General features: G+C 35.2%; 1 protein-coding gene across 1 annotated transcript; it reads right to left on the minus strand.

Moving 5' to 3' along the window:
- On the minus strand, window positions 682–13,373 carry LOC105168908 (sucrose nonfermenting 4-like protein). Its single transcript, XM_011089103.2, has 13 exons — window positions 12,524–13,373; window positions 12,330–12,417; window positions 9,594–9,773; window positions 9,145–9,252; window positions 8,883–8,942; window positions 6,713–6,802; window positions 5,615–5,749; window positions 4,743–4,887; window positions 4,491–4,664; window positions 4,072–4,135; window positions 3,892–3,961; window positions 2,425–2,542; window positions 682–1,609 (listed from the first exon to the last, which is right to left on the minus strand). Exons 1-13 carry the CDS (start codon window positions 12,634–12,636, stop codon window positions 1,518–1,520), a joined length of 1,437 nt encoding a protein of 478 aa, XP_011087405.1. The 5' UTR covers window positions 12,637–13,373; the 3' UTR covers window positions 682–1,517.

Below are 15,451 nucleotides of genomic sequence, written 5' to 3' on the forward strand. Positions count from 1 at the left end.
TACGTGTAATAATATCAAACTCGGGAGAAGACAATCCCTTAAACCGATTCATGTCAAGAAATAATTCACTTCATATTGAATTGAATGGTTCTGAAAATTAATTAACTAATGTACTCAAGTAATTTTGGATTCAATTAATTTAATTGAAGTAAATTAATTATGTTAGTTGGATTAGACTGAAAATACCTGATTGGAATAGACAAAACTCAAAACAGAATAATGAAATGAATTGATTTCGATAATTACCAAGATCCAACAGCATCCTATATGAGTGTTGTAGAAATTTCTGAGGAATAACATGCAAAACAAAAGTCACCTAAAATTTAAATTTTCACAAACGGAAAAGTTAAAGTTCAGTTGGTTAGACAAGTGGATTAAGTTGTCAAAGTTTCAGAATGTTAAAGTTGATGATACCAAAGAGATGAAGACTAGAAAAGAATTCTGACACTTGTATTATAATGCAACTTGCAACTTTTAACTCCGATTTGTTCTCTAATATCAAAGGTCAGATTATCTTAAGAGGCATCACCTGCTGCAATTGCCATTAATTCCTCTCCATTCTGTCTCATATCTCATTCTCACTACCTTTTCTTTATCATCTTCTCACTCAGCAACCAATGATACAACTCAATATAAAATCTTGTTCATATGATGACAGTATAAATTTCAGTACAGATTTTATGAACTTTAAAGCTAAGTATTGCATGATCAAATCAATAAAGCTACTGCAAAGCAGAAAATGTTAGGAACACAAGGACCATCAATTTTGCAAGCTTCCGTCAACAAAAGGTCTTGGATGAACAGAACATCGTGTGCAGACAACACCACCAAGTAGCGAATGCTATGCAGCAAGATTTCCCAGTAATATGAATTACCATCCATCATACACTCGTATGCTCCAACACCTGACTGCATTTTTCAACTAAAATATTAAGACCGGAATAAAATTGTACATCCAGAGTGTCTCTAAGAGACATGATCCCAACTCCCAAGCTGATACTTTCCAGGTCTAGCATCCTCTTTGTCAATCAGAATGGAACAGCCACTTGGTTGAATTTTTAAGCATTATATCAACTTGAAAGTGGATGATTGATGACCATGTAACTGTATATGCTAAAGAAGCATATTTTAATCAGGAAATACGACGCCTGATGCAGATCCTACTTCAAAAATTGACAAGTTAGTTCCCTACCTAAACAAGATATACTAACAACCTTTCTATGGACATTGCACCTGCATCATGAGCCATGAGGTGCTACAAACAGATTCCTCTCCATTGCCTCATTTGGTCGATGGGAATAGACACTCTGTGGCTGTAACCACAGGGAGACTGCACCACTAAAATCAATATAAAGAGTAAAGGAAAGTGAATCTTCTTATTTACAGATAATTTTTTCTCCATTTTGTTGGATGTCCTGAATGAAACAGGGCTTTGAAGCATGAGCCTAATCCACTTGCAAGAAGTGTGTCATCGGATCCCTTCAAGAAGCTTTTTCTTTTTCATTTTTTTTTGGGCCCTAACCAAGCAAGAAGCTGAACACATCGCTCAGTGAAATGATGCCTTCCACGCGCTTACTTCCAGCCTCCACTATTACAACTCTTCTGACCCCTGGAATGAGTTATTTGAGAGTCTCTAGAAAAGTGTATATTGTCCCAGAACAAACTGATATTGTTTATTTACTGGAGAATATAATTAAAGCAGATAACAGATAAAAACTGCCTCAGACAACTGGCAACAAGTGGGGAAAGAGGGGGGCACACTCCGCTACCCACACACAACACATCATATGCATGTAGGTTGAGAGATGGTGAGAAATATTTGTAGGAGCTCTTCAAATGCGTCGAAACACCAGTCTGCTGAGAATATCAGCATGTTGAAGTACTGAATTTTCATTCAGGAAAAATCGTGATTATGCTGGTGATTACAAAGACAGACATACACATACCTGTATACATTGTGATGGTACATATGCACACAAATAGAACCACAGCGCTTTTGTGGCAGAAAACTTTGATGCTAAAATCGATGTCAGTAACAAGCAAGCCTACATCCATTCCCAACCCCTCCCCATATGTAGAGTCGTGTAAGTTGTCTTTTCATCATCATATAATCATCACCACTAATATATTAGTTGGCACCAAAAGTCTGTTCACACAATATAACTACGTAATGCATCTCAGTCCTCTGGTAAAACAATTAGATGTTCTTTTGTTATCACAGAAGTGGCTCAAGGATGAACAAGGTGCCCTGGTGGCTGGTGGCAGAAGTTCCTCTGCTCATGACAGTCTAATAAAAAATATCAAGTAAAATGTTGCTCGGTAAAAGAATACTACAGAAATAAATTAGTTGGAAGTTCCTAAGCATGATTTAATGTTAAAAGTTTAAATGCCAAATTAAAAAAGCAAAAGATGAAAAGTAATTACCAGGGATTGACAGCCGCTCCATTACTTTCTGCAAAGGATCAGACCTCAAACACATCTGACACCTTTGTCCATTGAAAAAGCCACGGGGAGAGATTGCATCTTGTCCCAGTTGTAGGGCCTATATAAACAATAAACACCTTAGGTTGTTAGATGGCATACATGATATAGAATAAGATCGTCAAACCAAGGGCCCTTTAACATTAATTCACAACAGATTTCCAAATGCCAGAATCAGAATAAAGATCACATCAACTAAAGTTAGAAAGACCAAAAGCAGACTGCTGTTGAGTTTTCTGGTCAGCAATCTCTTTGGTTAAACTATTTTGTTAAGTGAAACTATAAGAATATAAACTAACACTTATAGATAATAGGTCTGGAAAAGAAAGGAACCTACACAAGGTATTTTAGTTAGTGATTTCAAGAATACTTAACCCATCTATTCCTATATGCATAAACTATCCCCGTCAGATTGCATAGATAGTCACATTCTTCTGAAATAAATACAGTTTAATACTCTCTCTATCCCATTTTCAATTGTCCAGTTTGATTGGACACAGGATTCTGATCAGGTTGAAAAAGTGAAATTTTTTGGTGTGTGTTTACATTCTTCCCTCAAAGAAGTAATTGAGAATTAGTGGTGTCACATCATTATTTTAAGCAAGAAGGTAATTTTTTAGGGGACCATTTTAGGAAAAGGACAAAGTCAAGCCAAGAGCACCATCTATCCTAGAAGAAAATAAGATTGATGAACTTGGGACAGAGGGAGCAATACATTAAACCACAACAGGTATAAGGAAAAGGTTGCATGCATATTTAATGTCCAATATAAATGCTGCTGAATTTAGTCATGATATATAGCAGAGGATAGTATTGATGTTTCATCTGCATACTTGTCCCAGCATCCTCAAGCCTATTATCATGCTGTTTGGTAGAAGCAGAAATCCTGGGAAGAGAGACTTCTTGAAATTATCACTATCCTATCATTTGTCTCCTTTTTTGAAATTCTAGACGAGGTTAAATTAAAGGTTTTTCAAGTCCAAAGAAAGAACCAACTCCATCCATAGAAAAACTAAGTAAATAATTGGGCTTAGATGCAGAAGGCACCATTAATTTCTACTTGCTTTATGCATTCCAGTACTGCAAACAAAGTAATATGTTCTCCTCAGTTCAACTTTTATTACCTCTCTCGGTTCCTTCTATAGGTTCAAGAATTTGATGACGGCCTTCTTTGGATGTAGGCGTCGTTTGTAGTTATACAACTTGGATAAGCATCATCATGAAGACATTCAAAGAAAACAAATCTTCCTAACAAAAACATAAAATTTCCTACCTCCTCTATTTGCTAAAAACTCTGACTTTTCTGTAAGGATAAGAGAATGCAGTAAAAAGTAATCCTTGAGAGTACGTTCTTAGGCTCAAGTTAGAACTAACGGAGCATGACTTCATCTTGTGAGACAAAGAAACTACCTGATGGATACTCAAGTCATCAAGACGAACTTGTGTATATGCTCTGTCTTTTGCCAAAGCAGTAATATCGCTGAAATACAAAATGACAAAGAGACCTTAAGAAAGGTGTAATCAGACTCAAAGTGGAAAAATTCAAATATGCTCTTAATGCAGGGACCAGAAGAAAGAATATAGTATAACCTTCGACAATATACATCCACCAATGAATCATTCTCATCCACTACCGGTATGGAGCTGACATCAGCTGTAACACAAAAGCGTTGGGATTTAGGCGACACTTTTAAACATCAGATTTCATAAACACGAATAAACCCTTAACAATAGAGTATCATTACGGAAGAAAATAACCCAGTTATTTCAGAAATTCAAACTTGCTAGCTTAGTTATAACAAAAATAATCATAAGATGCCATAAATAAGATTGAGTAGATATGTTCAGGATTTCTTGGAAAAGGGAAATCAACCTAAAGCCTTCAAGAAAAGCATCAGATGCAAAAGAAGAAAGTGAGGCTGACAACCAAGTCGTAGTTGACAAAATTAAAACTTTTAACTCCAATTGGAGAACAAATACATAAATGCACCAAGCGGATGAAATAGTACCTTGAATTAACAGTGACAGAGCAGCACCTAATGAGGCATTTGGTCGTAGCATAGCAATAGGTTTTCCATTTGATTCCCCAATTTTTGGAACCCAAGTACCCAAAGGAAATGAAGATATTGGTTGCTGAAGGATAGGCAAAGAACTAGAAGAATGCTTGAAATGCCGGCATATGCCTAGAAATTTTTAGTACATTAGTCAAAAGGTCAAACGATATTTGAGGCTATTTAAAGCAACAAAAATGCATTGCTCACATTTAAGTATTCCAGATAGGGAAGCCAGGTGTAGCAGCTGGGGGTATGAACCATCCTGTGATGAAGAGTGAATGATAGGAACAGTAGACACCTTATTTTGCAGAAGTTTCAAGGCAACATCTTTCAGAGAATCGTATGGCCCAGCCTATATTTTGTGGACATCAATGTGAAGATAATTATGTTAACGTTAAGAAAACAGGTGGAATGGTTCCACGAAAATGCACAAGGCAACACAAAGTATCAGAAACAAATTGGACTTGACTCTCTTCATGCACTGTCCAAAATGCAAGAACCAGATTTTGAAATATAAGATTTCTTTCATAGGAAAAAAAAAACTATGACAATTAAAAACCAGCACATTCCAGAAACCTACTCTATGCTGTCCAGAGGCATCTTTGGAAGAAAGTTTCGTTATGCAGGTAGAGAATAAAAGTAGTGAATGATTTGTGCCAAACTACATCATCATAATGCTTCTCGTATACCCTGTTCATGTTGGTTTAAGATAACCATTCTTTGTTGCAGCCATATAACCTTGTCATACCTTCAGCTACATGGTGAACATTATTCCCAATTTGACACATGAAATGGTCATTCTAGGTAAAAGGAATTCCAGATAATTCCAATTCATGCTTTCCAATTTTTTGGTTTGATTCAGTCAATAAAAATAGCTGAAATGAATGAAATCCTGTTTGTCAAACTAGTACAAATTCTCATAACTTTTATCTACATGCATATATGTATGTGACTGTGTATGCATGCATGCACGTATGGCAAGCAATTGAAATGTCTGTATGACAAGATGGAAACACACAGGAAATCATAGACCAGCTAATTATGTTAAGGAAATTTATAAGTGCCCATAAGTTGCTTACATGGACAAGATGCCTTGAATGTGATCTCAAATTTCCAGCACTATGTCTGTTGAGATGTGCTTTCCCCTCCTTCCAGGCAGATATAGTATGTGTCTCAAGTTCTTCCTCTGTCAAGTTAGATCCATGATTCCCAAGCTGGAGTCCAACATTTAGATATAATACCTTAAGTTCTTCAAGCATGACCACAGCAGGAGGGGAGAAAAACAAAAAGCAAAAAGCAAAACAAACCAAAATAAAGCGAAACAGAAGCATAGCAAGAGCAATACATCATAAGTGGCAATTGGAAAAAGAGAAGAAAATATAACTTCGTAGGCCATGATACAGTTCCCATGGCCAACCTATAACTTCTTCTCAAACTCTTTCTGGTAATAGGAGCAGTGAAAAGAGGACGAAGGCGTGCTATAGAAAACAATGGGGTAAAGAAAGAAAGCTTTTTTTTTTTCCAGTTTCATAAATCATCAAAATCCTTTTTCTTTTTAGTTAAGAATTCTGTCGAGGTTAACAAGCAAAACTGAATGATTGATTGTCTTTCAACTCCCAAAAAAGAGCAGGAAGCGACTGAAAGAAGTATAACCAGAGGAGGTCTCCACCCCCTTCTACCACCTCAACTTCAACTGCCTTGTAGTCTTCCTTCCTTATCGAGCAAGGCATGCATTTTGCATTGCTCCATTTTAAACAGAAATAATTGGCACCTTCTCGCATATTCATAACAAGCATAAACAATCAAGTAAAATCTCTTTATACCCATCTTCAAGCAGTCTGATGAAGCACAGCATGTTAACACGTCTGATTAAAATCTCTAATAAATCCATACTTGAATTCAAAAGAACCAGAAATCAATAAGGAATCCGAGAACGGGCAATTTGTAGCATAACTTTGATTTTTTTCTGAATAAGAAAGCATTCATATTTTACTCCAAAAACGCATAACATCAACACCAAGTAGAAATGTTAGTTTCAGCATGGATCAGACGAAAATAAAGAAAAATTCAATGAGTATAAATAAGCAATCTCGTTAACAAGTTATTGACCATTTCACCCCATTAAAGTTGTCTCCTTAATAACAAACAATCTGAAGAAACAATAGAGTTCGATATACCTCTCTAAGTATTAAAACGAAATCTGATGCACTAAGAATTCCAACAAACTGAGCCTTGCAGAAATCCCACAAAGGAGCAACAGATATTCCCTGCAAACAGCTTTGCTAAATAAGATCATATCTGGGCCTGGTAAGTAGAAGCAAGAATTGGAATAGAACGTAAAATATGCTTTCATGAAATACATGGAAGAGGAATAAATGGCAAGAAAAAGGAAAGAAATAGTCTCAGCAACAAATGAACATGTTTTAAATCTACTAGACATCTCATATGTAAGAGTGTACATGTGTGTCTGTGCACGGGGTAATTTACAACTGTTGCAATAAGTTAGTAGCCGTAAGTTGGGCACACTCGATGGCATGCTAACTCTTTTACTTTATTAAGAAAACATTTATTTAATCATTTCATAACAAGTAAAAATTACCAATAGTTGAACCAAAGAAGATAATTTGATTGCCAAAAAATAATAATGATAATAACAATAATAAATAATTAAATAGAAGAGAAAGTGGAACCAGTTCAACACTGTGAGAAATATGCGTAATAAAGAGGACAATAGTAAAGTGGCTTAGCGAGATATCCTAAAGGTTGTGATTTGAATGACCAAAACTCTGATATCAAAATGAAGTTTATTCGGGCCTTTTCCAAGTCCAAATAGTATGGATGCAAAAGTTTCTTGACCTCTTAAATGGAAGAAGACCAAAAAACAGTACTCCTGACCACAGAGCCAATTCACCAAAACTTCAACACAAAATGTTCATAGTTTCCATCACTGGAGCTGGAACCAAAGTTTTAGGTAACCCACAACTGAAAAGCACCAAACTGGATACACATATCAGCATGTAAAAATCTTATGTCAGCTAATTTGAGTTGTAATGGGCTACCGACCATCCACTAATGGCCTTCATTGGCTTTCTGCCATTGATCAGACTTCTCTACCACTTACATGATGGACCACAGGTTAAGAATAAGAAAAGGAGAAGGATCAAAGACTGATAACGATGTTGTCTTGCTTTTCGTCTACAAGAGATTTTCATCTCCACATTGCCAACTGATAGTTGATGTTCACAATGATCAACACCTTCTTTTCCCTTAGTCTTTAGATAGTCTCAACTATGATAAGATCATTGTAGACATAAGCAGCAAGATTGATGTCTATTAACTATGATTTCCAAGCCTGTCGTTCATTAAAACTTCCAGAAGTTTTCACCACCAGAGCAATCATCAAGATTCACAGCACGACAAAAACATTCTTGTCATTAGAAAGCAGGCTAGGGCATTTAGATCCATCAAAATACGGGCATAACAATGAGGAGCATATCCCCAGGTCCATATATATGTGAACATGTGACAGATGAGTTTCTGTGCACCAGAGTGAGTGTGAATAACTAAAACTAGATATACATGCATTATGGACTTCAGCTCAAATACTTACTACCCTCAGTCTCTTGTTAAGTTCTTGTTCGACTTAGTTGCTCAATTTGCAGAATGCCTACCCCATACCATACATCATTTCTGTCCCAGATTACCCTTCTTAGTAAAGGCAATTAACACATCACTTGATAAAATATGCTCTTCAGGCACCTGAACGTGCTTGGGTCACATATAGACAAATCAAAGAAAACTAGTCCTAGTCGATGAGAGTTCCTCCAGAAACAAGAAAAGAAAAGTACAATTAATTTGTGGTCAATGGGATCAATTATGAATTGGAATCAGCACTCATAATAAACCTCAATCCCATTTAGTCAAGGGTACATGGAATGTAGAACTTCAATTATTTAAGTTTTAAGAAATAGGCAAGGTCAGTACCATGTAGAAACAAAATAGTGCACGAGAATATCAAAATGAGGAGAAAGCACTACGAAATATGCATACTTGCTTTTATCTCAAATTCCTTTAGCCTACTGGCCCTACTCTTATCTCTCTTCGGAAGACAAACCCCAAAGAACTTCAGAATTATAAATGTCCATAAAAATCTGCACAGCGTACATTTCTCTCTTTCACTGTTTCAGGAACATATACCTCCATTCACATGATCTCGAGTCTTATAGACCAAAGTTAGAATACACGTTTGGTATGACATGCAATTTCTTATTAACGAAATAGAAACAGAAGAACTTCCAAAAGAAACTTAAAAGAAAATGGAACTCATACACGAGAAAGCACATTTACCTGTTCATGAAGAATGTGAAATGCTTGTTTGACTGGTAATTTTATATCCAAGGCAATCACCTGTCACAGGAGGTTTAGCTATTAGCTACAAAAGCTTTTCTTTTTTTTTTTTTTTCCTTCCTATTTGTGACAATAAAAACTGAATATAACCAAGAAAAAAAGCAGATTACAAAGGAAGTCTCTTGCCAATCTCTCAGCAAGTCCCCAAGGCCCAACATATTACTGGTTAAAACTCATAATAGAGACAAGTAGATAATGAAACCTTGCCAGACTCAGGAAGCAACTCATACGCAGTATGCGAGGTCAAAAATACAGATACACGATTTCGAGATAACTCTATTTCAGCCTGTGATGTACTTGAAATGGCCTCCTGCAAGGTATCATCTAAACATGTGAGATCTTTGCGGAAATAGAACACGAGCCAGTGATACATGTCACAGTTAGAGTACAATGATGATGCACTCTTCTTCAAACTAATTAAGTAACAATCAGATTCAACAGAGCTATAGTGCGCCTTAAGGACTATTGGTCCATATTCTGTTGAGCTAGGTTATCAAACACAGAAAAGTGAAAGGAAGAGGGGAAAAAAGCAATTGAAAAAGCACACATAAAGGACATGATCCTGAAAAAACAATATAGAACCAGAGACGGCTAAAATCTAAAGAACATAACCTAAAGTAAATATACTAAGCACAAGAGGAAGAATCAAACCGGCAGAAAAGGATCACTGTCTACATCCATGTTAGATCTACCAGCAATCTCGGTGCTGAAAACTGCAGGAATTGTATCAGGTTCCCTGGGCAAGTAAATAGTGTTCACTACTCCATAATTTCCGCTTACAAAAGGTTGATGCTCATCATGCTTCCATTCACCATCAACAAAAAATTTGTACTGTATATAGATAAGGCAAACAAACCACCATAAGGAAATTTTTGGAGTAGGACAGTATATAAAAACAAGCTCTAAAACAAGAAATCCAGCTCACAAATCAAAAGAAAATTTTGATGAATTGCAAATGAGAAGCTTTTTCCAAAGAACAAGGAGGCAACACAGTTGCAAAGTTCAAGATTAAGTTCAACAGTAGATGTTTTCCTAATTTTGACATTCATTTATCTGACTTATAAAATAATATTTCATGATACTTGAGAGGCTCTTTAACAGCACACCTAATCAAGAATGCAAGATATGAGGTACTTTTAATTATTTATATCTAAAACCATACACAGCTTTTTAACATCGCAATTGTCAAACCTCTAAAGGATTCAAATACTTGAAGCAATGTCATAACATTTAAATAAAATTCTTGCTCCATCAACCATCCATGCACCCAATATAACACAATTAAGGGTCTTGACATGAGATCAAAACAACTACAACTTTGCCACTCTTCCAAATACTTTAACAACCTTAATATTAAAGCTTCACAGAATAACTCGAAAAGAAAGGCAATGGCGATGTTGGCTGAGATATGGAAGATAATAACTCTTAGGGACAAAGGAGATAAGAAGAGAATTAGACAGAAAAGAAACAGTAACTTATGTCTTTAAACAAGATGAAAGTTCGCAGATTGACACACGGAAATAGAAAAAGCAGGGAACATCAGAGAGCAAGATGCTTCCCTTGAATAAGTGATGCTAGCAGGTCTTATTTCACCTATCATGTTTTGCAATCTAAGCCCACAGGGATTAACCTGAAAATACCATTCACAATTGAGCTACCATCTCTATGCATGGACTGTTCACAAAGATTTACATAGCCAGGAAAAGGATTGCAGGTAAAAAGTATCAAATGGATTCCACTAATAAGGTTCAAAACAAAAACTAGGTTACAAGCATGAAATATATCCCAGAATGCATCACCATATAGGACTTAGTTCCTTGGATCTACAACTCTTTGCATGAACTTCTCAAACAATTATCAGAAGAACAGATCTTGAAGCCCTTATGCTCTAGTAGATGCATACTTTCAATGGCTTACAACAGTATTCTTAAATATTTTAAGAAAAATTTGCTTCAGTTCCTCAGGTTACCCATTAGCTTGAGCGAATCAAAGCAATGCTAGATAATGAGCATAATAATTATTCTCAGTTATTGCATGAATATGAAAAACATTGAGGGAAAACTAAGATATTGTTTAAGGACTATATAGAAATCCAGAAGGCAGCTATTATCTTTTTCCTATTAATCACTGGCTTTTATGGGATACATCAACCACCAATCTGATAAACTCCAGTGACTTTCCAGCCCTCATTATATGTAATGCCATCTTCCCCCCACAAAAGCAATCAACAAATCCGTCATGCAGCTCAATGTAAAAGAGAATGAAGAAAACAAAGAATTTGCACCTGCCAAAGTCTTAGAACCATCGTATATTGTCAAATAGATTCCTACAGATCCAAATGAAGAATTTAATAGTAGAACATTGCACCTGATCTTTTTCCTTGCTTTTTTTTTCTTTTTCTTTTCTGTGTGTGCATAACCTAGTTGTTTGTTTAAGAGCCATCAAAGGATCAATTTCAAACAACCTTTATAAGAAAATGTAGCTTTCATGATAGCCGGAGTACCATGTTCAGGAGTTACAGTCAATCAGGAAAAATGCCGGGTAGAAAACAGTTTAATCTTCTCAGTAATGAAAAACGTGAAGGGATCAATGAGTTTGTCAAGTCAATGAGGGAAGAATATGGGAATAATTAGATCAATTAGTTCAGACATCATTACACTACAAGTACGAGATGTTATTATGAAATAATATAACATATTTTCTCAATATTTAGCAACCAGAGATACTGAATAAAATCTCAGATAAGATAGCAAAGAAATGCAAAAAGATTTGAGGAAGATAACACAACAAACTTCATTATGCAGATTGTAAACCAGACAGTAAGAGTCATAGAACCAGAGATACTGAATAAAATCTCAGATAAGATAGGAAAGAAATGCAAAAGAATTGAGGAAGATAACACAAACAAGCTTCATTATGCACATTGTAAACCAGACAGTAAGAGTCATAGAGTTCAATGGCTAAGTTTGTCGATTTGTTTCTCTCAAGTTTAAAGTGACTATTCTTCAACATGGACATTACACCACATCACATTACCTGAATATTAACTAAAGAGGGTGCAAGTTTTATAATTTATGTGTTTTGAGGTTCAAACTTTTGTTTTTCTAAACTAAAACATGAAAACTACCTGGTTAATGAAGAAAGGACATGTTTCTTTATATATACAAAACAGCATCAAGGCACAAAAGGAACCATTGAAATGATGTACTATTTGAACTGACACGTCATTTATTTAAAAGAAAATTTACAATACTGCATAAGCATCCAAATATCCTGCTCCATATGAGTATAAATGATCCTATAGCTTTTTACAAGAAGATTGGACAGAACTCCTAAGAGATAAGACGCAAATGTGAGGTAACAAATGCAGTCACGTGAAGTATTGACCTGGTGATACCCGGGAGTCAGGTTGTAGATAACCTGAAACACAGTGGGGCAGCCCTCCATGGGCGACATTGGTATGTGGTCTTGCCATCTGGAATGTCCAGAATCATAATCATAATCTTATACAAGGAACTAATGGAAAATGCGCAAACATTGAAACCAAATTCTAATCTAACAAATTAATGAGCATAATTCACCTGGTAAAAGTGCCACTAAGCAACACCCTTCTTCCTCCATATGGCCACACAAATCGAGTAGGAACCATTACTGTCCCAAGCTTATTTGTCCCACTCTCAGTACCGCCAAACATATCTCCTTAGAATTGTAACTTAATAGTTTAAATTATTTATTTTGCTATTCAGAAACACCCAAAACCAATCTACAAGCCTGCTCTAAGACCAGCTAAATAATCAAATCTTTCAATGCATGTCCGGATATCCTGTTTGCATTGGGCGAAAATCTGTTACAGGTATAAGCCGAGAAAACAGCAATACTTGGGATCCTCCACAAAAGCAGCAGAGGACCCCCTTCTACAATTCATTCATGAACAACCAAAAGCACGAAATTGCCAAGCACTACAAACGCAAAACCCTGTAAATCTAACCCCCAATGCAACAATTTTAAGATGACCAACCGAAATCCGGAGCAATACTAATAATCAGCTGCTGGCGACAAAAATGGAAGCAGTTCAAATCCCACGGATTATCAACGGAATGCAATTTAAGCACCGATCTGGGGTAAAACTGCAGCTGAATAATCGATTTCAACCGTAGAAAACCCTAAAAAAGGAATCTTTACTAAATCTTTTGTCTAGGCTGTGCAAAACTGGAATCAAATTTGATGTCAAAGGAATTCAGATACGAAAAAGGGGGAGCGCGAGAAAGAGAAAGGGAATCCTAAAATTAGAGGAGATATAGAGAATTTGCTACAAATGGAGTAGAGGGGGATTTCTTGCAGCTCTGAGCAATTTCATGAGATTAGAATTGAGAGAGAGGGGGGGAGAGAGAGAGAGAGAGAGAGGAGAATCATTCATTTATTCATTCATTCATTCATGGGAAAAAAGGAGGCTTTTGTCATGTAAAAAACGCCAAATTGTAAGGTGAAAAGAGTCCTTAATTTCGATTTGGCCCTCCACCCTCCCACAATTGCCAAATAAGCACACTCTTTGGATTTTCTTGTTTTTTTCCTTTTTTTTTTTTTTTGTTTTGGAAGAATGCATGAATCCCTCTATATAACTTAAAAAATTATAATTAATAAAAACCCCTAAATTATTAATATATCCTAAAGACACGTCTGGATTGATGAATTTAAAACTCCGAATTCTAAGTCTTAATTAATAAATCTTTGAGTTTATTTGAATAATTTTTAAATTCAAATACTTCAATCTTAAATTTGAACTATATAAGAAATTATTGAGACAATAACGGGATAAATCATAAAATATGAAAAAAATAGTAAAAAGATTGTTAAATATTGATTTGTATTCAATTTAGAATGAAGAATATAATTTTCAAGTAATACTTTGAAAACAAGCACTTATCTTTGTCAAATTTCATAGTAGATTCAGACATACATTTATACAAGTTGCATGTCTACTTATGAATGGAGGAGAATATAGGGATGTTTGGCTAATTTTGTTGGTAGGAAAATGTATCAACTTTTTTGGATTTATACATAAGTATTATTTTAGTTGAGTATTTAGATAAATTATGGTGCTAATATTTAATGTGTTTCACATGTAAAGACTTCATTTTGGTTGAGTCGAGCGAGAAATTAGTTGCAAGGGGCGTTTGCTTTTCTGTCTATTCATATTCATCTGAATTGCATTCTCTTGGAGATTTTTGTTTTGTCAAACAAACCAATCCCATCCCATTTCAACACTGCTTTTCGTAAATTAATCCTATGATGGAATAATGTACGTCGCACACTCCTCCCATGGAAGAAAGAATGGCAAATCAATAACTATTTGACCAATTGGACATCTGATGTTCACTGCTTCTCTTTTTTTAAGCTAATTGTCACAAAAGTCAACAGCAAGTAGCCCAATAATCCATTCATGCAAACATAAGTTACCTCCATCATTTCAATACTTATTCCAAATTTTATCACACTTTGATTTATCCACCGGGCAATCACATCATTCAAAGTAAATGTGCCGTTAATTAACTATCTCATGCAATATAGGTGGTGGTCTTAAAATTTTTGTTAAATATTTTTGGAAGTGGACGCGTAACCTTTGTGATGAAGATGAATGAATTGTATTTGCTAGGTGATTGATGTAAACTTTAAAAACAATAATAACTGGTATACTTATTACAATAAGGCTTATATAATGATGTGATTCGGACAAAAAAATACTCAAAATTATGTTGATAATTCTAGTTTAGTGAGTGCTTTCTTTCACGTTGAATTGTTAAGACTTAGAAGCAATTCTACTTTGTCTTTATGGGCCGAGAAGAATGTATATTATTAGAATTGGCCGAAATCAGTGGGGTCGACTCAAATCTATTATGTTTTTATTTGGATAAATTAAACGATCTAAATCATGGTGTTTTTTTAAATACATTTTTCCACCTTAGTTACTTCTTATTTTAAACACTTTGTCATTGAAATCACTTTTTCGTAGAAAAATCCACCCAATATACATGAGATTAAACACTTTGTCATTCAAATGACTTTTCCGTAGAAAAATCCACTGGAAAATGATCGCATACACGACACATGCTTTTTTCTTAATGAATAAAATATCAATCCAGGATCCTTGACCTACTGTAGCTAGGGTTGACATTTTCTTGAGCATTCTAGATTGACATTTTTGTTTTTAAAAAATAGCATGAGCTACGTATGTAATTACTTTCAGGTGAAAATTTCCACCGAAAAGTGACGTGAGGATTCAATGTATAATCCTGTGTATTTTGACTAGGAAATTATGACGAAAAATAATTTCGGTGAAAAGGTGTAAAACATCATAGTTCGTGTAATTAACCCAAATAAATATGATAGAATCATTTAAACTGAAGAAAAAACTCAACCTACCACTATAGTAACTAGCTACAAGAGAATAACCTTCTATTGCATCATTATCATTGCAAATACTGATTGGATTTGTCAAAAAATGATATATC

The sequence above is a fragment of the Sesamum indicum genome, linkage group LG8, assembly GCF_000512975.1.
Source record: "Sesamum indicum cultivar Zhongzhi No. 13 linkage group LG8, S_indicum_v1.0, whole genome shotgun sequence".
Taxonomy (NCBI): Eukaryota; Viridiplantae; Streptophyta; class Magnoliopsida; order Lamiales; family Pedaliaceae; genus Sesamum; species Sesamum indicum.

What these genes read in the sequence shown, in the direction of transcription:
- LOC105168908 (XM_011089103.2), bottom strand. Translation starts at nt 12,636, where the DNA reads ATGTTTGGCGGTACTGAGAGTGGGACAAATAAGCTTGGGACAGTAATG. An exon ending in TGCTTCCTGAGTCTGGCAAG is followed by an intron (nt 8,943 to 9,144) that starts GTTTCATTATCT and finishes CTCCTGTGACAG; the next exon opens with GTGATTGCCTTGGATATAAA. An exon ending in ATTCAAGGCATCTTGTCCAT is followed by an intron (nt 4,888 to 5,614) that starts GTAAGCAACTTA and finishes CACAAAATATAG; the next exon opens with GCTGGGCCATACGATTCTCT.